General features: G+C 38.1%; 1 protein-coding gene across 4 annotated transcripts in view; it reads left to right on the top strand.

Annotated features, from left to right (window-relative positions):
- The window catches only part of TBC1D5 (TBC1 domain family member 5), a 325,821-nt gene that overhangs the window by 192,621 nt on the left and 108,152 nt on the right, over window positions 1-25,048 (top strand). For all 4 annotated transcript variants that reach the window (XM_086742636.1, XM_086742637.1, XM_086742635.1 and 1 more), the window contains 3 exons: window positions 389-439; window positions 528-597; window positions 8,227-8,399. In XM_086742636.1, coding sequence (XP_086598762.1) covers window positions 389-439; window positions 528-597; window positions 8,227-8,399 — 294 coding nt within the window. The remainder of the gene's footprint in view (window positions 1-388; window positions 440-527; window positions 598-8,226; window positions 8,400-25,048) is intronic.

Raw genomic sequence — 25,048 nt, 5'->3', positions numbered from 1 at the left:
AAAATAAATTAATGTTTTGATACTGCATATTTGACCAGTAACCATATTTTTTTTTTTGTTTGGGACAAACAGTGATAGATTGTGCAGCAATCAATTATTCTAGATCAAGCATATTCAAATAATACATTGTGACATTCAGTAATTTGTTATTTGGAATAATTAGATGGTTACTTCATTGTAGTGCAGACAAGGCAGCTAATTTGTTTTTGATCTTTATAAAAAGGAAAGACTTCATTTGTTCAATGGAGTTACTCTTTTTAATTAAAAAGGCTAGTTTTCTCATTTGCACTTTATATGAAAGTTGGCTTATAAATACATAATAGTACATGCAGAACGCTGACCAAAAATAAACATTCACATTTGGATTGTTCACTGTTGCCTTTTTCAGCGAGGAAATGAAAGTTCTTTTGAATCCTGAATATCTGGAACATGATGCCTAGTAAGTTTTAACAACTTCCTTTACATTTAATTTGCTCTTATTTGTAATACATTATTTAACACCAAATTTCTGGGTTTCTCCCCTTCAGTGCGATGTTCACACGTCTTATGAAAACTGCAGAACATTGGTTTTCAACTTTTGAACATGACAGTCAGAAGGTAAATATTGCTTTAAAATGTATTTATTGTGTTTTTAAGCAAATGTGATTTCTAATAGGATAAAGTAATTTGAAGCTAATAAGTCATCTTCTCTTAAAAAGGATCAACCAAGTTTGCATTCTTTAGAAGTTCTTCAGAATTTGGTCATAAGCACTTGTGGAAAGTCTTCTAGTTGAGAGTTCCTGTCTGTTGAAAGATCACTTGGTAATCAAAAGCCAAATGTGCAAACACAGATTCTCCTATGTATGAGTGATGTTCTTGTGTAGCATTCAAAAGAATGCCTGTCATAGACACATCTATGTGCCCAAAACCTGTGCAAATGTCATATTAAATACATGCATATAGGCAGTGTTTAACGTATTGAAGCTTGAGTTGTTTTAAACTGTTTACAATATCAAGAATTTGTTGTGAAACCAAAAACTTTAATCATAGACTGTCCATCAAAGGTCAGGGGGCATCTTTCCCTGACTTCATCACTCCATTTCCTTACTTCTTTTTCTTGACCTCAGAGTATTCAAATGGAGGGAATGTCTGTGCTCGCAGATCTCCTGTGTAGCTATACAGACATCACTGTATTTAGGATGTTGCTTCTTTTCATAGAAAAGCTTCTTCTGTGTTCTGAGTTTAGTTCTACAGAGCTCATCTTTGCAAGGACCTTCTAGGGGCCATCTAGTCCTTGCCTGTAACACTTTTTCACACATGGCATGAGGGACATTTCCCTCCATCAAGTACTCAAGATTTCTTTTGAATACTTTTTTCCTGTCTCTTTCCCTTTTTGCATTTCTCTCTTTTTTTAATTCTAAAAAATTATTTGTGTGATGGAGTGTAAGTAGAAGATTCTAGCAAAACATAGCTGTATTTCAGTGTATTGTATCCTAAAAGACTTGTCCTCCAAACTTAGTTCCAGCTTGATTCACTTCAGCATTTTTCACGTAGACCATGGGCTGACTATCTAGAGTTAACAAAAAAAATTAATAAAAATGTGGCTGGTTCTGGTTATCCACATTGTGCACCAAAAACCTGTATTTGCAAACTGTAATTAGGAAATGCTCGTTTGAGAGGTGGTTTTACCTATCTGTTGAAGAAAAAGATGTTCACCCAGGACTCACATAAAATCTTCTGTTTTCTTTACACGTATAAATGTATCTGTGTGTATATTTTATTAGACATGGAGCATTCTTATCTTGGCCTGAGCTATTGTCGTAGTTCAGCCCCGACTGGGACCAGACTACACAGTCTCTCTCTCCCTCCCCCCACCCTCCTAGAGAATAGGGGGAGATAATATAAGAAAAACGGCTCGAGGTTTGAGATAAGGGCGGGGGGAAAATCCTTAAAGTTACCGTTACGGGCAAAACAGACTCGACTTGGGGAAAACTATTCATTTATTTCTAAAACTAGCAGGAGAATGAGACAGGGAACAAGATAACTTCCTCCCACCCCTCCCTCTTCCCAGGCTTAACATTATATCTACTACCTTCCCCCCCCCGAGCAGCACGGGGGGAAGAGGGAATGGGGGTTGTGGTCAGTTCATCACGCGTTGTCTTACGCCGCTGTGTCATTGTCAGGGGAAGAACTCCTCACATTCCTCCCCTGCTCCTTCGTGGGGTCCCTCCCACAGGCCACAGTCCTTCCTGAAACTGCTCCGGCGTGGGTCATCTCTTCCATGGGGTGCAGTCCCTCCAGAACAGCTGCCCCAGCAGGCCCTCCATGGACCACAGCCGCCTTCAGGCATCCACCTGTTCAGGCATGGGGTCCTCCACGGGCTGCAGGTGGATCTCTGCCCCTCCGTGGACCTCCATGGGCTGCAGCGGGACAACCTGCTCCACCATGGTCTTCACCACAGGCTGCAGGGGAATCTTGGCCAGGAGCCATATTACTCCTCCCCTTCCTTCTTCACTGACCTTGGCGTCTGCAGCCGTTCCTCACAACAGGCTGGCAGACGCCTCTCAGGATCCTTTTTACATCTTATTCACTTCTCATCTCCTCTCCACTTCTTGCAGCCGGGCTGGGCCGAGGGAAAGGCCTGCAAGGCCCACAAGGCTCGCGCCTCCCCCTCTTTGACCCCGCTCAGCTGCTTCACATCTTCTCCTCCTTTTTTTTTCTGTTTTCCCCTTCTTAAATACATTATCGCAGAGGCGTTATCACAGGACGTTCTGCCACCAATTGGCTCAGCCTTGGCCAGCAGCGGGTCTGCCCTAGCGCCGGCCGAGTCCACTGAACAAAAGGGAGCAACTTCTAGCAGTTTCCTACAGAAGCTAACACCTTAGGCCCCCCCTCACCAAACAAAACCAGAACAGCTATCTACAGTTATAAATTACTATTTGGATTTGGATTTTTACATAATGCTCAGTAACTGAGGATAAAGCATATGAGCTACAAATTTTATGAACTTATTACATAGTCACTTTTATTCCAACAACAAAGCTGTGAGACATGTTTCTCCGAGTTTAGCTTTTCAAAATTCAGTATAATCAAATGTATTTGTTCCAATTTTTATGACAGAGGTGGTAAAGTCTGAGATTGAATGCTATTCCAAGAAATAACTAGGTCTGCTTACAGATTTGGAGTGCTTGGGTACAAGGTGAAGGTTTACATTGCCCTTTCCAGTCCTTTCATGGCATAAAAAATTAACAATGCAAAGCGCGTGGATTAATATCTAGTTGTTTGTTCTTGTTCTTTGCAAACATGTATAATCTTTAACAATCCTTTCTTGTGCATATGCCTTTTACAATCATGACTTTGAGGGTTGGCTACATAATAAAGTCTGAATCTTCACAAAGGAAGCAGTGAAAGCGTGTGCTCCGAGAGACATGTTACTTTTTATAGCCTCTAACAGTTGGTTCCATTACTCCCAATTGCCATTAGAGGAGCTTCTCCAGCTACTCCATTCCCTAGTGGTTAATGAAAGAAATCTGTCCACGTTTTATACTTGTACTATGTCCTAGCTTCTCTTTACTGCTGTAGCATTTGTTTCCTAAATGCGTGAATATATAAATTGTATTAGTATCAGCTGCCAGCCATTCCAGTTCGTATAGTGGTAGGTAATGTTTTGTGGCAGGATTTGGTGACTCTTTTCCTAATACTTGATCTAAATTTTTCAGATGCATTTCACTGGTATCCATGTTTAAACTATTCTAAGAGGTGAACCTGATGCTCTCAGACAGTATAGCACGTGTCTGAGCAATCCCTCTTTTTGTCTTTTTATTGTGAACCACATCCCTTTGGGTTTGATCATTTATACTTTGTGTTAGCAGCAGAGGACTAAACCCATGCACTTAAGTGTTTTACAAGACTTAGAAGCTCACAAAAAGAAAATTAATGTTTTATTTCATGAGGCAACTTAATATAGTGAGCGTGGGCAGGGGCATAGTATCATGTTGTCCACTTGGCTTCTGTGCTTTAGGCACAGTCACTGTGAGTGACAGCATCAGTGGACAAGGGACGAGCAACGGATATCATCTACCTGGACTTGTGCAAAGCTTTTGACACTGTCCCGCATGACATCCTTCTCTCTAAACTAAAGAGGCATGGGTTTGATGGACGGACCACTCAGTGGATAAGGAGTTGGCTGGATGGCCGAACTCAGAGAGTGGTGGTCAACGGCTCAATGTCCAAGTGGAGACCGGTCACTAGTGGCATCCCTCAGGGGTCCATGCTGGGCCCAGCCCTGTTGAACATCTTTGTCGGCGACATGGACAGTGGAATAGAGTGCACCTCAGCAAGTTCGCTGATGACACCAAGCTGTGCGGTGCTGTTGACACGCTGGAAGGGAGGGATGGCATCCAGAGGGACCTTGACAGGCTGGAGAGGTGGGCCCATGCCAACCTCATGAAGTTCAGCAAGGCCAAATGCAAGGTCCTGCACCTGGGTCGTGGCAGTCCCAGGCACAAATACAGGCTGGGCAGAAAATGGATCAAGAGCAGCCCTGAAGAGAAGGACTTGGGAGTGCTGGTGGACGAGAAGCTCAACATGAGCCAGCAATGCGCCCTTGCGGCCCAGAAGGCCAACTGCATCCTGGGCTGCATCAAGAGGAGCGTGGCCAGCAGATCAAGGGAGGTGATTCTCCCCCTCTACTCTGCCCTGGTGAGACCCCACCTGGAGTACTGTGTCCAGTTCTGGAGCCCCCAACATAAGAAGGACATAGACCAGTTGGAGAAGGTCCAGAGGAGGGCCACGAAGATGATCAGAGGGCTGGAGCACCTCTTCTATGAGGACAGGCTGAGAGAGTTGGGGCTGTTCAGCCTGGAGAAGAGGAGGCTCTGGGGAGACCTTATAGCGGTCTTCCAGTACCTCAAGGGGGCCTACAGGAAAGATGGGGAGAGGCTGTTCAGTAGGGCCTGTTGTGGTAGGACGAGGGGTAATGGTTTTAAAATAGAGGGAGGTAGATTTAGATTGGATATTAGGAAAAAAAAGTTTTACCATGAGGGTGGTAAAACACTGGAACAGGTTGCCCAGAGAGGTGGTGGATGCCCCATCCCTGGAAGCGTTCAAGGCCAGGCTTGATGAGGCTCTGAGCAACCTGATCTTGTTGGGGATGTCCCTGCTCCTTGCAGGGGAGTTGGACTAGATGACCTTTGAAGGTCCCTTCCAACCCAAACCATTCTATGATTCTATGATTTCTAGTTAAATGTTCTGGCAGCTTGGTTGCATTAGTTTATTTTAGCATCCTTCTGTTTGGGCTGTTTCTTTCACACCAGCTGAAGCGACTTTTTGGAGCAATTTCATCTGACTAAATTTATTGTCATTTTCTCAACCAAATTGCATGAGAGGAGACAAGCAGACATATCATATGCACTCTGGTCATCCACTGAGCTTCTTGGCGGCATGCACCAAATCAGGAGGCATGGTCAATCAAGGCATTGATTATTGATTGCAACTGCTGTCCCCACAGATTCTGTCATGCTTTGAGGATTTCTGTTAATGGGGTTAATTTCTGAGATGCTGATGAACCATATTTTGATGGATGCCATTTACTTATCTCATGTTTTTAAAAATGGCAGGCTAGCATATATTATTTGGTGCACTTAGCCATGCTGATAGTCAGGCAGTCTGACAGTCAGGAATGTGTCAGCGCTGCATTATGCCAAGGTGCACAAATGCTGCAAGTGATAAATAACTCCAGTTTTGGCACTCTTCCGTAAGAGGAAGCTTGCATTGGTTGTGATATTCAGGAGCTTTTGACACTTGAGCCAGTGTTTAGGAGTCTGTCTTCTAATTTTGTAAAGATGGCTTTAAACTCACAGACAAGGAACAAAGTAGAGGCTAATCTGGGTGACTAGGTAGTCTTCTCCTATTACAAGTTCAGCTAAGTAGAAAGATTCTTATGTTGAGATTTCTGTACAAGAATCTATGCCTATAATCAAGAAAAGCTTAAAAATACACATCTTTTGTGTCATCAGAGTTATGAGTGCATGCGGTGGTCAAGCTGAAGTTAAACTCAACTTGAATAAACCAGAATGAAGTTCATACCCCAGATGTGTGCCAACTGATGAAACAGTCTGTGAATACATAGACTTACAGACTTGTGTGATTAGTTTCAAAGATAAATTGACATGTTTATGCAAAAAAAAAAATACTATGGACAGGCATTTAATGTTAAGGCAATGTTTTAATATCGTACTTTAAGAGTGTTTTTCTGTATAGATTAGAAGGAGATTAGTGGATACCATTTTTAAGTATTTTGCATTCTAGCATGTGACCAATAAAATAATAAAATGGGTGTGAAACAACAATTGGAAATAGCCATAAGGTGGAGAAACAAAATAAAAGGAAGGCCACTCCCTTTGGTAATAAAGAAGCTACTAGAATAATTTAAAAAGGAGGTAAGAGAAATAACCTTTCTCAGTGTACCTGCAGCTGTGAAGAACTTTAGTATTTACGTAAGTAGCAACATTTCTTATTAGCCCCTAAGATGCCAGATGTTTTCTTGTAAATTTCTATTGGTAGAACAGAAAAGATTTTGATGAAAGGATACCATTTCAGTGAGCTTTATTTGACAGTCTGTGGAAGCTTTTGTCAAGCAATATGCTAGGGCATCTTTAATATGTCTTGGTACCACAGTAGCATGGCAAAACCTCTGCACTGTAATAGACAGATCAGTCCCTTTGCTGCAATTGCCATAGCAAAGCAACAATTAAGCAGATTTTAAGATGCAATTTATAATCAATCAGATCCTTAAATAGAAACATTTTCTCTGAAATCACTGCTCAACATAATACAATATTTTCTGCAGCACAGAAGTGGAATAATTAAGAAAAAAAGTTTCAAGCAAAGGAGATCAACATAAAAAATAGGCTTCTTGATAGAAATTATTAAATGTTTGCTGCCCACTTGAATGTTAAAACATGTTGTAAATGATTGTGAAATATGAGTACTTCTTCCTCTTAAATGTTGATACAGAGAGAATGGAGTTGAAGAGGGACTATAACCATAGGAAACAACCTTGGGGATAGTTTATACAATTTAAAAAACTTTTCTTTGTTACTGAATGTTAAAAATAATGTGCTTTTCACTGTATTGAAGCACGTGAATTTGTTTTTCAACAATTTAAGCTGTAATGAAGTCTTCTGAAAGTTATTAAAACTTCGACCTTGATAATGCTTCTCTATCAATATACTGAGCAAAAGGGTAGAAAAACAATAACTGTTTTTTAAGGTGAAGCTTTCAGGTCAGAGAGCCATGATGACAAATTGCAACAAAGTCGTTGTAAGATCTTCTCTTCCTACTGTTCCAATTTTACCTCTTTTATAACTTTAGCATTGCTCCTGATAGCTTAATCCTCCATTTCCCTTTCCCCGGTCTTTCTCTTGATTAGTTTGACTTGTTCTTTTGTACTTCTCATCTTCCTTTTCATGTTTCCTGTTCTGTGGGGTTCATTAGTTGCTGCATTTCTTTCTAGCATTCTGTCTCTTTTTCAATAATACTTCACTCTTTTGCAAGAAGAACAAATTTAAAGTGGTATCAAGTTCAAGGGTGCTAATACTCCAGTAGTTTTCTTCCGCTGTTTTCACTTGGTGTGTCATGTTCTAGATGATGACATTGTTTGCACTGCCCCTAGGTCCAACCAACTACCTTCTAACTGTCAGGTTCATTTCACTGTTCTATTTCTTTTTTATTTTAAAAGTTTTCTGCTGCTTTATCAAAGTTATGTGGATTTTGAGTAACAGTCACCAGATTTTATGAGCAAGGGAAGCCTGTTTAGAACGGATGGTTCAAAAATAAGTTATTTCCTATTTGATAGTCAATTTATTGTCCTCTGAGGGCATATATTCTCTGCTAAGTTACCATTCATCTGCTTTGCTCTGGACTGACTCAGACTCCTGATATTAAAGCTAAAATAAAACTGTCAACACTTTGTCAGAGCATGAAACGTAAAGCACGGACATAAAAATTGACATGCAGAATGAGGGGATGAACCTTGGCACGCCTGGGAAGGGGAATCCCACAGTACCTTCCACAGAAGTGGATACTTGAGATTCCTCTTTTGCTGGAAAATAAACAAGTTACTTTTTTTTTTGTATTTATTTGGAAGCCAATTATTGCATCAAAACGAATCTCTTGTAGACAATCCCTTTAGACAATATGACTTCATGGGATGTTCTTTTTTCCCCCTGTTCTCTGTGTCTGCAGGAGAAAGATGTGATGATTACACCTATGCCTTTTGCAAGGCCACAGGACTTAGGCCCATCTATTGCTATCGTAGCAAAGGTAAACCAGATTCAGGATCATCTGCTGAAGAAACATGATATTGAGCTGTATATGCATCTGAACCGACTGGAAATTGCTCCACAGATTTATGGACTGTAAGTGTTTACAGAGCATTATTTAATTTAATTCCTTTAGTTTTATTTCACTGTATTAGGACTCTCTTTTTGCTTAAATTTAGAATTAGCAGAAAGGGGATAAAAAGAAGTATTTCTTATCTCTTAGAAGTTACTCAATGGGCAGCATTACAGTAAATGACACCCTACTGTTGTATTTGTGACAGTGGTATTTCCAGTGTAGATAAACTCCATTCAGCTACATATTAGAGAACTTGATGAAGACTCACAGTGCAGTGATGAAGTACGTACTGAATTGAGTACATGTTCTACCTGTGGTTTTCCTGTAAGAAGAAATGGGATAATAGGACACAAAGAGGGGGAAAAGGGGAAAATTATTAGCATTGAATGGTTTATTTACTTATTTCTATCACCAGTACAGTATCAGTGAACTTTCCCCTATTGCAATAATGGGGTTTTGGATACTGATAATGGGCTTAATGGGACAGGTGCAACTTTGGTTGTGGCCTTGTTGACATGTTTGCACAGCATTGCATCCAAACCAGTCAGGGCTGCTATTGTCAATCTGCGTCCATACAGAGTATGCATCTTTGATGAACCATGAGTAACTGTGAATTGTCTGTGATTTTGAGGAAGAATTTTGCCTTCATCATCTGGAATTCTAGACATTTGATTCATTTTGATCGTTCCTTAAAGAGTTGGCAAGCCATATGTGCAGATGCAATGACAGAAAAATGACACTTCTGATGTTTTTTACATTTTGCAGTGGTTAAAAATAAGGTTGGCTTTGGCTTAAATGAAGGCAAAAAGTTTCATTTATAGGTGTGAATTTCCAAATATAATTGTGAATTACGTTTAACAACTCAATAGAAAATGTAGAAAGGGAGGGAAAAGGTGACTGTGTAAATGTCAGGCCGTAACAGCAATACTTAACATGATAGTCTAATTTGATGTTATAGTAAAATGGAAAAATGCTGAGACATAGTATAGCCTCAAGGGAAGAGTTGAACTAAGACTAAGTAGTAGTCCTAGACTTATAAATAACATGTGTTAGGAAGATAAATGTAACTCTACTGAATTTATTTAAATAGTTTTTGTAGGAATGGGTTCAAGAAGAGGAGGAATAAACCAAGTAAACTCAAGGTACTAAAACTATGAAGAGGACAGATTGCCCTATTACAGTATTTTTTGCATACTGTAGAGTTGTGTATTTTATTAATATCTTCACTACTCTGGAAGAGAAAGCAAGCATTCCTAATAAACTTCAGGGATAGTAATGAATACGCAGGTGATATAAATACCAAGGAGAATAGAAAGACAGTGTTTCTTTTTTTTATGAAGGCTTATGAAAACACATAGAAAATAAAATAAGATAAACCTCAGAAATTTACAAACAGATATTTTGGGGCAACAATAATTTGTACTGTAGGTATTCACTTCAGTATAAGATTTTGCCTTTCAGGAAGAGAAATAGTTGAAAGAAAAAATTTAGACTTTAGCTCAAAAGATAACGTAATAATAACAGAAGAACAGTGCAGTCTGATGTGGCATAAATAAAAATGAATCTGAATAAATAAATTTACAGTTAAGGGAATGAATTATGAGAGAGAGCTTCAGGCTGACTATCAGGAAAACCTTACTAACAGGGAGCTGTTAGACTGTAAAATAATATATCAAAATTAACAAAGGAAAAACCATCAGAATATTTTAAAGACAGATTCTGAAAAGCTCTCAGAAATTGATAGTATCATAGAGAATGAGTCTGCTTTGGCAGAAGAGGAAAGTAGGTTGCCTGTGAGGTCATATCCTTCTCTGATTTCTGATAAAATGCAGAGGGCAGGAGAAAAAGAAAGGGAGAAAGGAACATGACTGTGTTGTATTATTCTCACCTTTAATGCTGTCTGAACTCTTCAGAAGTGTAATTTCCAGTAGTGAGCCAGCTGACAGTCTCAGATGCTGGATCTTTTCCTGTAGTTAGCATTTCTTGAACTAGAAACAGCATTTCTTAAACAGAAGAGGCTATTAATAATTGCTAAACGTAACCCAAGTGCAAAATTCATATAAGCTTTTTGTTGAAGTTTATTGTTTTCTTGAAGTTTGTTGGATTTGCTAACAATAAATATTCATCTGTCAGCCTTGATATCACTCAAAAAATATACACATGGTAGAAGAAAGACTGGGAACTTCCCTCAAAAGATATTATGGTGTTTCTAGTGAAAAGTATCAACACAAAAGGCTCATATTTAGTGGCAGTCTCCCCTAGCCTGAACAAGTTACACAGTTTACTTATTTAAAAATACAGTATTTTATACTTTGCATCCTTCTATAACGTTCTGGGGCAAGGTAGACACAATTCTTACTTACTCTTTGTATTTTCATATACTTGATTTCAACCTTTGATATTTACAAATATTCCTTTTATTTTTCAAACACTAGGGAAACTTTTTGTGCTGCGAGGTCAGGTACCCTCCTCTGTTGCACATTTCCATGTCCAGAAATTGTCCTTTAAAATAAAATGTGGTTACACTCTTCCTGAAATTACGCTTACCTGCTTACAAGACCAACTTTAACAGACATTTCAGTATGTGTGGTATGACTCATTAATTTTGGTTGCTGTCCAGTGGTGCAAAGGTTGTATGCTGGTTTTGTGGAAAGGTATACTCACTATAGCATTTATCATATCAGTATGAAAATTTTTTATTTTTTTCTTCATCAGTTAGACCTCTGCAAACCAGGGTGTCATTAGCTGCTGCCTGGTATGCCATGCTGCACTCTGGGAGGTGCTGCCAGTTTAGAAGAAATCTTCTTTTCTCTGAAAAAATTTACATTTTGTGAAGTTTTCACTCAAGGATGTGGATTTCTTTATCTGGAGAGTAACAGTGAACAGACTTCACATTACCTAGCTATCTCATTTCGTTGCTGATCAGAAAGAGAACCCTGTTAGGTATAGCAAGGTATACTAGGGTCCTGGCTATGCCATACTTCTGTGCTCTGGTCATTCAAGTTGATGTCATATAACTGTAGCAACCTTAACATAGGAATTTCTGTAGCTGGAAATTTTGTGAGACCGCACATTCATTCACTTGCAGTCAGCCGCCGCGTATCCCTGTGGTAATTATTCAGCTGATATTAATAGCAGCTGAAACGGAACCAGCAATACAGAGATAAAGGCTTCGTGCCTTATCGTTCTTCAGTCTTATTTGCCATGTCTCTAGCTTGTTTTTAGACCCTAGGATAATGACTTGCAGAATAATATTGTTTCATATTCCTGGTAGCACTATGTATTGCGTACAGTCTAACCAAGCTATAATAATTATCTAATCGTATCTAATTTTGTACTTTGTAAAGTAAAGCACTGGAATAGTTTGAAAACAAAATTGAATTGATTACATTAACAGTTCAGTGACATGCCTCCTGATAATGAACTTTTTCTAAATAAAAACAAAAAAATACTAAGATTGAACAAAAAGATTCGATACTCTGAAGGGCTGCCAGATTGAATATTCAATTTCATTGTAAAATTAGATGAGTTAACAATGATTAATGTCCTAGATTAAATGGTATTCTAGTGTTAATTTTGTTGACACATCTAGTTCATGTTAAAGTACAAAATAATTATTGCAAAACCATTCTGCAGTTTCTGAGGTGGCCACTATTTGCAGAGACAAATTAAGCAGGTTGTGCTCTCAGCTTGAAAAGGGACAAAGTTTGAGGACAGTCTTCATATATCTGTATTTTAGGATATTTTTGTCCATTTATAGTAATTTGTAGTAGAAGACTTCTTTTACGTTTCATTGAAAAGATTAATCAATTGGAAAAGTCCCAGATAATATCATTATTGCTACTTTATTTTATGTACTGAGGGTTTCAAAGTGAATTACGTTGCATTGAATGAAATTCTCATAGCACTGCATGTAATAAGGACAGCCAGATCATGTAAATATATATGATACCGTTGTATAGAAATAATGCACACAAAGATAATGACAAGGTATAAGTGTAAAAAGCTTTATTTAAGAACAAAAGTTAACTGTTGGCATAAACTCACTAGCTTCTGCATCGTAACACTGATGGCAGTATTATATTGGTTAAGCAAACTCTTTCTAAGCACATATCCAACAGACAATAAAGGGCATGCAGAAATGAGCGTAAATATTTCATGATAGTTTAATCTCAGTACAAAAAAAGGCCTTCTTAGAACATTCAGTGCCGATGACTTTGCTTCCTGCTGCCACTCTGCTTTACAGTGATCAATCAGATGGACATGCAGTTCGAGATGCCATTTCAGCCCCTTAGACTGATACCACAGTTGAACTTCGGGAAGAAGCCTATCTCATGAAGCAAACTGAAAAAAAAAGAAGGGAAGAATGCAAACTAAGTTACAGGGTAACTGGGCACGAGTGTAAATTTGAAGACAGCATTAGAAAGGTTATGTTACAGCAAAGTCAACAGCAGATGTGCTGCTCCACTATTACTATTCTTAGTTGCTTTGCTATGAGCACTGCTGTGGGGCATCCACCTGTTTTAGTTTCTCTCCCATGCTATTATGGTACCAGGCAGTATTCTTCTGTAACTGTATCGGTCTCTGGAGGGAGAATTTAAAGGATTTTACCTATGCAGTAAAGGAATATAAATAATATTCATTGTATCCTGGGGAAAAAAAAAAATCCCCCTAGTCATCAGAGTAAGAAATCTTCATGATCTGCAGAAAAAGTAGATCAAAGATCGGTCTTGCTGAGGAGAACTTTACAGATCATGTAAGATGCCTGGATTTATTTTGGATTCTCACACTTCACCAAAAAAATGAAACAGAGAATATACGGCATGATCCAAACCAATTACAGATCCTTTGTAGTTTTTAATCCACTGTCATCAAGTAATTGGACAGCAATTACAATGAAAGCAACTTTGAGCTATTGTGTATGTAGTAGGGGAACCACCAAAATCTGGCCTTGCTATTAAAATGAATGAGTATCTAGCAATGGCTAAGACTAAACAAATACAAAAATCTTTCTGAACAACATAATTATTCTCATTTGAATGTCCAGGACCAAATTAATCCTGTACTTGGTAACTAGTATTGCTGTTGATTTCCAGTAATTATTTTCTGTTTGACTTAAACAAAGCATCACATATAAAGCAGATTTTAATGGAATTTAAATCCTGTCTTTTCTGTCAGTAGAGGGCTTGTTAAAGATTTAATAACAGATGAACATACCTTTCTAAGAAAGGTTACCATCCGCTGTTGGTCCTAGAAATTAAGAAGCGATACAATCTACTGGATTTTTAGATAAAGCTTTTGGGGGCTGACTCAGACATCTGAAGACTTTACTACAAATTCTGTCTTGCATAGTGAAAAAAGTATTTAAGAGTAAACCTGTACATTCAAAATTAATGACAGAAAACACATCTGAAGCTAATTTAGAAAGGTACAATGTATTTTGATGGAGAGAGGGATTGCCTCACCTACTGTTGATATACCAGTTTTATTGCGATGGTTTTATAACTCAAAGGACTCAAATAAATATGGACAATTCTTGAAGCATCAGGGTAGGTATCTTACTTTCAGGCATAAAGTAAATCCTACTTAACTCAGGAAGCTACTTTTCTTCTATTTTGAAGAGGGGGTACTCACCTTTTCGTGTTCTTAAATGATAGAGATCTGTTGCTCATTGCTGAGTTTCTGCAAAAAGCTTTCTGGTTCATTGATTGAAAAAATGTATATTTCATTTTATGCTACTGCTTCTTGTATACTAGGTTGAAAATTATAGTATGATGAACTTTTGATTTTATCCTTTTTCCCAACTGCCACAAATAGTATTTTAGTCTTACCATAGACCTAAGATTTTAACATACACGTAATGTAAAAGCCCACTCTATAAACAGAATGAAGGATTGGTTGAGGTGTCAAAAGTGTTCATCTGAGTTTTACTCTCCTGCCGCATAATTATGTGCTGAGATGATAATGAGTAGCACTGGATGGCTGTGAGGATGGAATGCAGATTTGTCATTATGTTGCTCCTTGATGCAGGTGATGTGCTTCCCATATGAAGTACAGGGAATTATCTTTATCTGGGAAAAAAACAAGCAGGAAAATTTCCATTTTGACTTTTGTCACATACTTGTAAAAAAAATCTGGTGGCATTAGATATAAGTAGGCTTAGAGACCAATGGACTTGAATAGAATAAATATTATCTGCAAACTGTGGTTAATTTAGTAGGAATATGTACAGGTGTTTGAAAGGCTATCTTTGTCTTTTTTTTTTTAGTTTACTTTTGTAGTCGATAGCTATGGACTATAAAAGCTGAATAATGAACAGAGAAGTTCTACTCTAGCAAGGATTTTAAGGTGCCATATATCAAGTATTTACTTCTCCATTGCTTTCTTCATACCTAAATCACATCAACTGTTTAGCTTAACCAGTACTGTAATAATTTAGTGTGTTGTTTCTTTCAATGACACAGAACTGAGTCTAGAAAACTCATGTTGGAAATTGGTACAGAAAAGGCAATAGGTAGGCCAAGTAACTGTTGCAGAAGGCAATTATCTCAGCATATGCCTAAAAAAAATGAAACTCTGCTAACATGCCCATGTTAACATGATGTTAGTAGGCAAAAGCACTGAAGGGAAGAGGAGACCAAGAAAGATGGTTAATATTCAAGGACCATATCCTCCAAGCTCAGGAGTTGATACATCCCAACAAAGAGGAAGTCAGGCAACAACACCAGACAGCCTGCATGGATGAACAAATCGCTCCTGGACCAATGGAAAAAAACAAAAACAAAAACAAAAAGAAAACCTAGAGAGGGTGAAAGCAAGGACAGGTAGCCTGGGAGGAATTCAGAGAGATTGTCCAAGTGACCAGGGATCAGGTAAGGCAGGCTAAAGCCCTGACAGAATTAAATCTGGCCAGGGACGTCAAGGGCAACAAGAAAAGCTTCTATTGGTAGATCACGGATAAAAGGAAGACTAGGGAGAATGTGGGCCCTCTCTGGAAGGAAACAGGAGACCTGGTTACCCAGGATGCGGAGAAGGCTGAGGTACTCAATGACTTTTTTGCCTCAGTCTTCACCAGCGAAAGCTCTAGCCACATCGCCCAAGTTGCAGAAGGCAAAGGCAGGGACTGGGGGAATGTAGAACTGCCCACTGTAGCAGAAGAGCAGGTTCGAGACCATCTAAGGAACATGAAGGTGCACAAGTCCATGAGACCTAATGAGATGCATCTTCGTGTCCTGAAGGAGCTGGTGGATGAAGTTGGTTCTTCTGCATCATCCCGATGCACATAAAAAAGAGCTGCCCAAAGAGGAGCCTCTGCTAAAGTACAAAAAGGAATCTCAACAAGAACAATGGCAAGAAATAGTAAACACAATTTAGTGACTGAATTTTAAAATTTAAAAGTTATACTGTTGTCCTTAAACACAACTGGAATCAAGTGAGTAGTGCACATCAGAGAATTTTGTTTGAAATCGTTAAACAAATGAGCATGAAATACTTAAATGCACAATGTAGGCCTGTTGGAAGCACAGGAGTTAGATTTCATTACAAACTCAAAGTTTTTAATATTTTGTTGTTATTCCATGTCAGAACGATCTAGGCATTTTGGATTTTCATGGGTGGGGAGAATAATGACGGGACGTTTGATTAAAAAACAATAGTGAACTGCCTTAAGGGGTGGGATGTCAGCTTCAGGGATAGCAGTCTTCAGTCTGAATCTCCCTCAGCCTAGGAGGACATGTTAATCATCCAGCTTTTCAGGGACATTTTCATCAGAGTCCTTAGTTTTAGCAGAAAATTATATCCTGAAACCACAATTTGTCCCTAATGAAAATGTTGTTGAAAATTAGTGAAATGGTGATTCTGTAGGAATATGGCCAGCCTGCATTTTCTCTAGAGGTGTCTGGTTGCCTGGTGGAATGCGCTTAATCTGGGAAATGAAAGGCAGTATAGTGTCAGCATTAGGAAGAATTCTTCCTTTTTGCTTTTTATCCCCACAAAAGTAGTAGTTCACCAGGTAGTCAAGTCAGTTCGATGCTTCCTTCCACTTCAGATACTGAGCATAGTTCTTGGGTAGTCATTTCTACCCCTATGGACAGTGCTCTCTCCTCCTTCAGTCTACCTAAATTTCACGGACTGAGGTGAGGGGTTGGAGGGGGTGGGAGAAAGGTGTGGAATTCTGCAGACAACTTACATAATTCAGATTATATGTTCTGAGTCTTCTCTGACAGTTTTTTTATTGGGAGTTCTAGAGTTGGATAAATACATAGCAGCATTGGAAGTGCATACAACAGGAAAAGGTCCTGCCATGGAAATAATAGTACTGACTGTCCTAACTTTTAAAATTAGTGAGCTGGATAGTAGTTCTTCATGACCTTTTGAACCTCTTTCCAACATCTTGCTAGAGTTATAGGAGCTTCAGCAATAAATAAAAAAATCTTGTTTCAAATAGGTGCACGCCTTGAGTATCTTTTCAGATTCTGATGTGGTTTTTAGCAAGAATTTTTAAAAGTCTCCTATGAAATATTAAAGCAAGCCAGCCGTATTCAAAGAATAAAATCCATTAACAGAAGCCACAGGAATAGGTTGCTCAAGAGTAGTGCTGTTAATTAGGGTGCACAATTTTGTGTAACTTTTGCATATTGTATGAATTCACAGTATTTTAGTCTAAGAATTATAAATTATGTTTGAGAAACATTTCTAAAAATAGAATTATTTTACCAAACTAATACTGTAAAAATAATAAGAACATTTCATCACTCCTCGTACTGAATGTGATAGCACGAGGCCCTAAAGAGTTAAGTTATATAACTTAGCTTGAAGGCCTCACACATTTTGGCAAGAAGAGAAAATCTGTGCACAACACTGCAAAATAGACTTGCTTAGTGAAAAAGAACAAAAGCAGACAAGAGTAGGAGCTGGTTTCAAATACGTGTTTTGAAATCAATGGATGAGTCACACTTGAATTTTTACAGAAAGCCAAGGGTGTTGCTCTTCTATTTTCTTCCTCTGAAAACACTCTTAACATAGCATTTGCAGCTTGGTATCGACTTCCTTGAATTTCCAGATAGCACTGTTTATAAGGAAAGAAGGCAGTGGATGCACCCAGACCTTGTTATTCAGTATTTAATGTATTGACAACATGACAATAATTCTTCCCAAATTTCAAAGAAGCGAAATGGCACCACCCAATACAACATCAGCTTGGGAAGTGCACAAGAGAGCATCTCCTTTCATAGGCCTTTACACTGGGATATGTAATTTTTATTAATCTGCTTTTCTTTATTTCTTATCACTTTATTTGAAATTTAGAACATGCTATCATGCTTTCCCTGGTTAGCTTTATGTAAATTGTTTTCTCCTTGAAGTCTGAAGAAGTGTCAAATACAGTGGTCTTTGAGTGCCCCATGAGCAAGGTATTTTATTTTGCTCTTGGGATTCAGAAAGAGGAGAGAGAAAATAGATTTTGTATTTTCTGTTCTTTAAGTTTGTAATATAATATAATGTAATAAAATATAATCTAAATAAATCCCCCCTAATTCTCGTTGCTGTTACTCCTACCAATAATGCTACCAGTTTTTTATTAGCAGAGGTAGAGAAGTTTGTGAAAAATATTTTGATGCTTTGCATAAAATTGTACACACTCATGTGTGCAGTGTAGCAGCACAATAACTATGTAATATGTGCTATGCTGTTAAATATTGTCACAGTGCTTAAATCAAAATTCCAGACAACATCTAAACACAGTCCTTAGTTGTTTACAATTTACATCAATAAATGTTGTGTGAGCTGTTGGAGTTTAAGCTTGGGCCTTGTGGTTTATTCTAGTTCTCCTAACAAGTACACATGGGAGTGACATGCAAAATCAGCAATATCAGATGATGTTGTTTTTTTTTTTAATAATGCACATACAGTTAAATAGAAGTGCATCTTGAATCAAAAAATTCTCCCCATTGTCTTACTTATCTATGAGAGGAATCAGAAAAGTGGAATCAGGCAATAGAAGAAAAGAAATTCCCACAGAAGGTTTGCAACATGCCAATGTGCTTAATATCTAGAAACGTTAATGATGGCACATTTATATTTGTATAGACTGAACAGTAGAAAAGATAATGGCATCTTTGACCTTAGCAATTCATATATTAGTATTATTAGTTTGACATATATTATTAAAATAATATATTGGAATGTCTATTGAAAAATTGTTTAAAAGAATTGAAATAGATTTAATTCTCCTTTTTCTTATTTCAATAACTGTAATCAGAAAAACCTTTTTAATGAAGTAATCCCGTATCGAACCAAAGTACTTAGTTCTACATCCTGCTTTACTGTACGTCTGAGCTCTGGGACTCTGCCACCGAAAGGCATCCCCTGATTTATCTTCTGTCTAAACTGTTTCTTACATTATGACTCTGTGCTGCAGCCTTTAATATTCCCTGTGACTTCATCAGACAGCTGTGTTACATTGTGTTTAAGCAGTACTAAACCTTTAAACTTTAAACGAATATTTTTCTTCTTGGAGGTATAAATAGAATATGTAATAAGCATCTGTGGGATATGCAATTAATGTCACTTGTGAGGAAAGACCTTCATGATGCACTTGGGTTTTGGCACTCTTAAATTATGAGCTCTTTACTACACTCATGGGATAAATTCCATATCCCCCAGATGCTTATTATGTATCTTCCATTTCCCTTAATTCCTATTAGCTGGATTAGTAGTTGTTGTGATGTTGAGGTTTATGGTAATTTAACTGGGGTGGTTCTCAGTGATCAATAAATAAACTTCAAAAGTTCAGTAATTTTTATTTTCTAGCAGTTCCAGTGTGTGTAGCTGTAACCATTTACATTAAATGCTGGTTGTATATAACAAAAACTTTGTGCACATTAGTGCATCCATTACCTAAATTTAAAAAAACAAGGAAATATATAAAGGCAAAAGATTTCAGTAGCAAAGAATGGGCTGAATTGCAAGGTTTTGGGGTGACCAAGACAGGGCTATTTCTTTTAGCATCTGCAAATCATAAAAAAACAACCTATTCGTGTAGAGAATAAATATTTTGTTGTTAAATGTCAATATTATTAATGTTCTAGTCACAGTCATTATCTGGAGAGCTTGTCAAACTGGTACAGAATGGCCTAGATTAGTTATCAACTCAGGAGCAAATAAGATTTTTAAAAGACTCAATAAAGTCCAGTGATTAATTGTTATATATTCTGATTCATGCCTATCCCATTTTATCTAATTTAATAAAAGTCTAAAATGATGATTAATCCTTTCACACCAGCAGTTGCTGGTACATCCATTACATGTCCAATCTGAATTCCTCTGCCAAGGAGTTAACTACTATTTTGAACTTGGTGTGAAAAATATCATTATAAATTTCATTAACCTGATCATCAAATTTAAAAAAGTCAACTCGTAAAATCCATTACTACATATCATGCATCGAAGATTAAAAACTGGTCCTCAGTGGGCAGGAATAGCCAGGATTTAATTCCCACAGCATATGTTTAAAGTGCTCATATGACATTATTGTATCTGTAATTATCAGAATTTTATGTTTATTAACCCAAGTGAATTAAGAATCTTGTTTTGCGTAAAATTTAGCATGCATGTTAAATTGACCATTAATTCAGAGCCTATCAATGTATATGTATTTACTACAAATGCAAAGATATTTGTTTAGCATATTGTGATAATTCTAGCATTCAGAGAATTGCCTTCCTTTAATTTTTCCTTCTAAGATAAGATAATTTACTTCTTCAGTGCTTGCAGTTGGCTATCTTTGTGTGAATCCCCATGGGTGACATAGATTTAAATCTTACTTCAAGTGGGCCTTCTGGGGGAAACTTGAAGTATTTCATGTTTGCGCTGTGTCGCCACTGTAGCTAAGTCTTCATCTGAAACAAGATGGTTTTTCCAACTGTAGCACTGTTTACTCTTCACTGCTGTTGGCCTGTCTGTTGTTAGGTCCAAGATGGACGCCTCTCTACGTTCAACGCGCCTCAGCGTAGAAAGAGGCACAAAACCTCACAGTGGTGTGGGATTCAGTATGGGTTTGTTATTTCTTCTTATGAGGATTGCTAAAGATGAAAGTTCAGTAATCGAATGGAAAATACGCTGCCGGCAGAGTCCAGGGAGGCCTCCTCTTCCCCGTCCGTTTGGGGGATTTGAACCCGGGTCCCTCTGCCTCTGCAGCCACCGCCCCCGCCGCGCAGCCCCGCCCCCGCCGCGTGGCGTGCCAGCGGTTTCCTAGGAAACGGCGGCGCCGGCACCGGCCGGGCAACGGCCTGGGAGGAAACCAACCCCAATGGCAACGCCTGCGGCCTGCCGGCCCGTCTGGGTTGGAAACCGTTCCTAAAGGGTCAATGTTTTTAAAATGGTGTGTGTAATGCACTGCAGGAAAAAAAAACAGAAAGTGACTGAGATAGAGAGCCTTTACCACAATTGCTAAAAAATGGGTTGTTTTTCACTCATGGCTACAAAATGCTGTCCCTTGGTTGACTCCAGACTGAGGGAGAAAAGTCACCTGGTTTGAGAAAATAGGAACTCTGGGATTTTTACCAAACTGAAACGACCATCATTTTATTTTATTTTATTTTATTTTTTTTTTTTTTTTAAATTGAAACAACTATGAAAATGCACCTCCCTCCCAAAAGGGCTTTTTGACTGTAGGATCTACTTGGGCTCCAGCAGTAAAATGGAGCCATAACGGGCGCTGGGAGGTGATGCTCCTGTGAGCAACCGACTGTGGCCTCTGCCTTCTGTGCTTGATGCAGCTGTAAGCTGAGGTATTTTGGACTAGCAGAACTATTATTACATACTTCCGGGAGCTGAGCGGCATCACTGCTTGGTGTAGTTTCACCTTACATGTTCCTCCTTGACCTACCTTAATGGCTCCGCCCATTTCCCTTCCCCCTGTTCAGATGTTCTGCAGAAGGAAGATGGTGAAGTTAGGAGGAGTGGAAAGGCCTTTGTTTATCCAGTGTCCCTGCCTGGTGAAACATACTTTTTTCCTTCCCTTTGCAGACAGCTCCCATCATTTCAACAGCTAGTTGTGGCAGTGCAGAAGTGTCTCAGAGCAGCCGGGTGATTCATCAGAGATGTAGATCACATATTCAGATTATCGAGTGTTGGATTTGGAAACACACATTTGTACCATAAGACAGCTTGAGTTCTCCTGGTATGAAGAGAGGAGAGTGCCTAGGTGATTTTACTCTTGGATTAACCAACACTTATTTTTAAGACTCACCTTTAAATAAAAAAAAAAGTTTGTCCATTGTAAAATCCTTGCCTTTAACAACCTTCTTGAGTAAATTATCTTTGATCTGCTTTTTGATGCATCTTTCATCTAAATTATCTTTTGATCTATTAAATGCTGAGCTTATAGCAGCTTTTTTTTGTCTAACAAATGGTTTAAATGATCTGTCTGCCATACTTTGCATAAATTCCACCAACCTAAGTAAAAAATTATCCATAGAGTTTGCAGATGAATGTATATGATGTAGTAGCATGTCTGAAAAATTCAACTCTATCCTTTATGAGCTGGAATAATACCCAGCCATATTTCATAGGGTCCTACAAAATTCTGTAACTTTTTTTCATGTTTTGAATGTTATAGAGAATTATTTTCTAAATTTGTAGAGGAGTTAATATTAATTATCTAGTCTGGAAAAAGATGAGCAATGCTACGTTTCCTTAAGAGAGATTTAGGAGGTTAAAGTTAAGGTTACAGATAAAGACCTTTTTTTAGTTTTACTTTGGTTTTATGTTTCAGCAGTTCCTATTCCACTGAAAAATCTCAGATATCTTTAGTTGGCTTTTGGTGTGTGTCTATTCTTGGAAAAAATTGCAGTATTTTTTCTTGGGATGCTCTCAGTATGTGGCATTCAGGTAGAGGTAACTTTGGCTTGGCTGCTGAATCACCTCAGAAGAGAAGTCATCTGTAATAAAATATATCTGAATCTTCCAAGTGCCCAGTGATTTATTTTTTCTTAAATCTCAAAACCTGGTTACAGCTACACGATTTTCATAATTACCACAGAAAGTCTGGGAGGGAACCAGACTGCTGTCAGAAAACAAGACAACATGGTAAATATGTAGTTAGTAAGGAGGGGGAAGTTTAAGAAATTGTTAAAGGACGTACTGTGTGAAGGTTTGGGACAGGAAGGGGAGGAGAATATGGGAGGGAGGAGATGGAGAGACCAGACATAAGACCTCAGTGCTTGAATTGCTGAACCTGGAGAATATAAGGTGTGTTTGCAGTGTAGTTCAGTCAATGAATAATGCACAAGGGTTTATCTTACATGGCCAGTTGCAGTGCTCACTTGGTAGTCAAAGGATGAAATAAATACCCAATGTGTAAACCTAAACATATGTAAAATAGGTAAATACAATGTAGCCTTAAACATAGAGTTTCTCATTCTTTGTGTGTGTGTAGGTGTGGAAAAAGTCTTACATATGCAGAAACTATTAAAACCCAAATTGTTTAGCTAACTCCTAAGTAACAGACTGATGAGAAAAAAAAAAAAAGATCTGGTTTAACTGATTTTGGTATGAGTAAGGGGGGAAAGAACGTTCTTCTTTTTTTCCTGTTTCCTCTAGTTATAAAAATTACAGTGATTACACATCATAAAGCCTATCTGTAATAAAACGCATCAGCTGGCCAAGGTTTTCATCGCTCACTCAATAATCCATTAATACAGCAACGCTGCCCAGGCATCTTTATAATACCAACTCGGAGGTAATTTTAATCAGCTAGACCAGCTGGTATTTAACAGCAGCTGCTGGAGACGCCACAAATATACTCAATAGCTGACATCTTTATTTGCAGTTTTTCAAGGGGAGAAGAGATCCTCCTGTGGTTACTTATATTAAGCTTTTTTTTAATGTTTAAGTATTGGTACCGGAGGGTAATACCTGAATGACAGAGGGAATAGAGTTAGTTAATACAAAATATAAAAGATATATTCTTGGAGTCAGAGGGCTTTTTCATTAAGTCCTCTTCATAAATGAAAAAAAAAATAGAGTGTGGATGTCGGCTTTGTTGGAGTTTAGAACCTTTTCCTAGTACATTTACACTAATCTCAGACATGGCTTGCAGCATAAAATGTACTCTGCAGTGCTGCATTACCCTGTCTTACTGGAGCTTTCCTGTCTCTCCACAATATAAATATGTGATAAATAGTGCTCTTGGTAGGAGAAAGTGATGCTTGCTCACATGTGTTCAGTTTTAACTGAGATGTACTTCTTTTGTCCTCAGTTTTGGCTTAGAGCGTCTGCTTGCAGGGGCATGTATGCATATATCTATTGTTGAAGACAGGGGTGTTTGTGTATAAATAATACACAATATGTTTATTTGCACTTCTCATCTCTTATAAGGCTAGAGAGGAATTCAGCAACTGAATAAAGCACTGCTCTCTGCAGCAGTAAATGTGGAATACTACTTCGCATTGGGTTTGAGGGGAGGGGGCAAGCAGAGGCAACACGAAGTTAACAGTCACAAACACATTATAAATAAAAATTTAATTACACTTGGGGGAGCTTGGCTTACAAAGCTCACAAATCCATAATGGAGCTTGCTGGTAATAAAGGCTTGATCTGTTTGTTGAACTCCGATATTCCTGTCCTTCTGTATCTCTTCTATTATATAAAACTTCAGTTTCTGCATTGATTACCAATTGCAAAAAAAGACTGACTTCAGTGGTAAACAGTTTTTTCTGTCAGATACCAAATGCTGTATTTCTTTATTAAGAAAATAGCTATGACTCTTAGGTAGGGCAGGGGAGGTGCCGTGAGAAGTGTGAGTTTATCTGGTTTTCTTTACTGTTTATAATATGTCATTGTGGAAGAGGTCTGTGTTTAATATGAATTTGACTTGCTGGAGATAGGTTTTTGTTAATGTATGAACAAATTCTAAGGTAGCAGCTTCTTTGTAATGAAGATTTTTTAAAATACTAGTGATAGTTTAAATGGTTAGCAGCATGGAAGAAAATACAGTATTACTAAACTTGGTAGAAGTGTAAGTGTTCCTAGGACAATAATGGTGAAAAGCAGTACGTAGTTTTAATTTTTCTTCTTTCTTTTAAATTCAAAATCCCATAGCTGGAAGAAGTTGATGGCGTAAAGGAACAAACCTGAATGCATAGATATAAATCCTTAAACAGATTTGGGGCTATAGTCATCATTTGCAGGTACTCATTTGTTAGTCCCACTTCTCTGTAGTCAAATACGGATCTCTCTGAGGCTGTGATTGGCTACATCAAGTTAAAATCTAGTGACAGAATGGATTACTGAGGTTGCAATTTGACTAAAAAATACTTAGCAAGCGTGTTTTCTCTTACTTGTAGGGAAAACAGTCTGCTGGAGTTTGTTTAGTGTGTTTGACAACAGACAGTTTGATATATTGCTGGGCACAGCAGTAGGTTGGACTTGAGTGGTATTAGCTTTCACTGTTTTGATTAATGGTAATTGTTTCAATGAAAAGGCATGTTTTACGTACAACTCATAGTTCTGGAAAACAGAAGTCAACTTGCAAGATCTGTAATTACTGTTCTGAGTTAGCGTATAAAAAAGCTTGGAGAACACGCAGGCAGATCACAATAGGGTTTTTTTTGGTATGTCTGTTTATTTTGTATGGGATTGCATTTTGCATTTTGTGGCTTTTGTACAG

Source organism: Chlamydotis macqueenii, chromosome 2 (genome assembly GCF_036417535.1).
Source record: "Chlamydotis macqueenii isolate bChlMac1 chromosome 2, bChlMac1.mat, whole genome shotgun sequence".
NCBI classification, from domain to species: domain Eukaryota; kingdom Metazoa; phylum Chordata; class Aves; order Otidiformes; family Otididae; genus Chlamydotis; species Chlamydotis macqueenii.
Note: the sequence above shows the minus strand (reverse complement) of the source record. Positions and strands in the feature narration are given on the sequence as shown.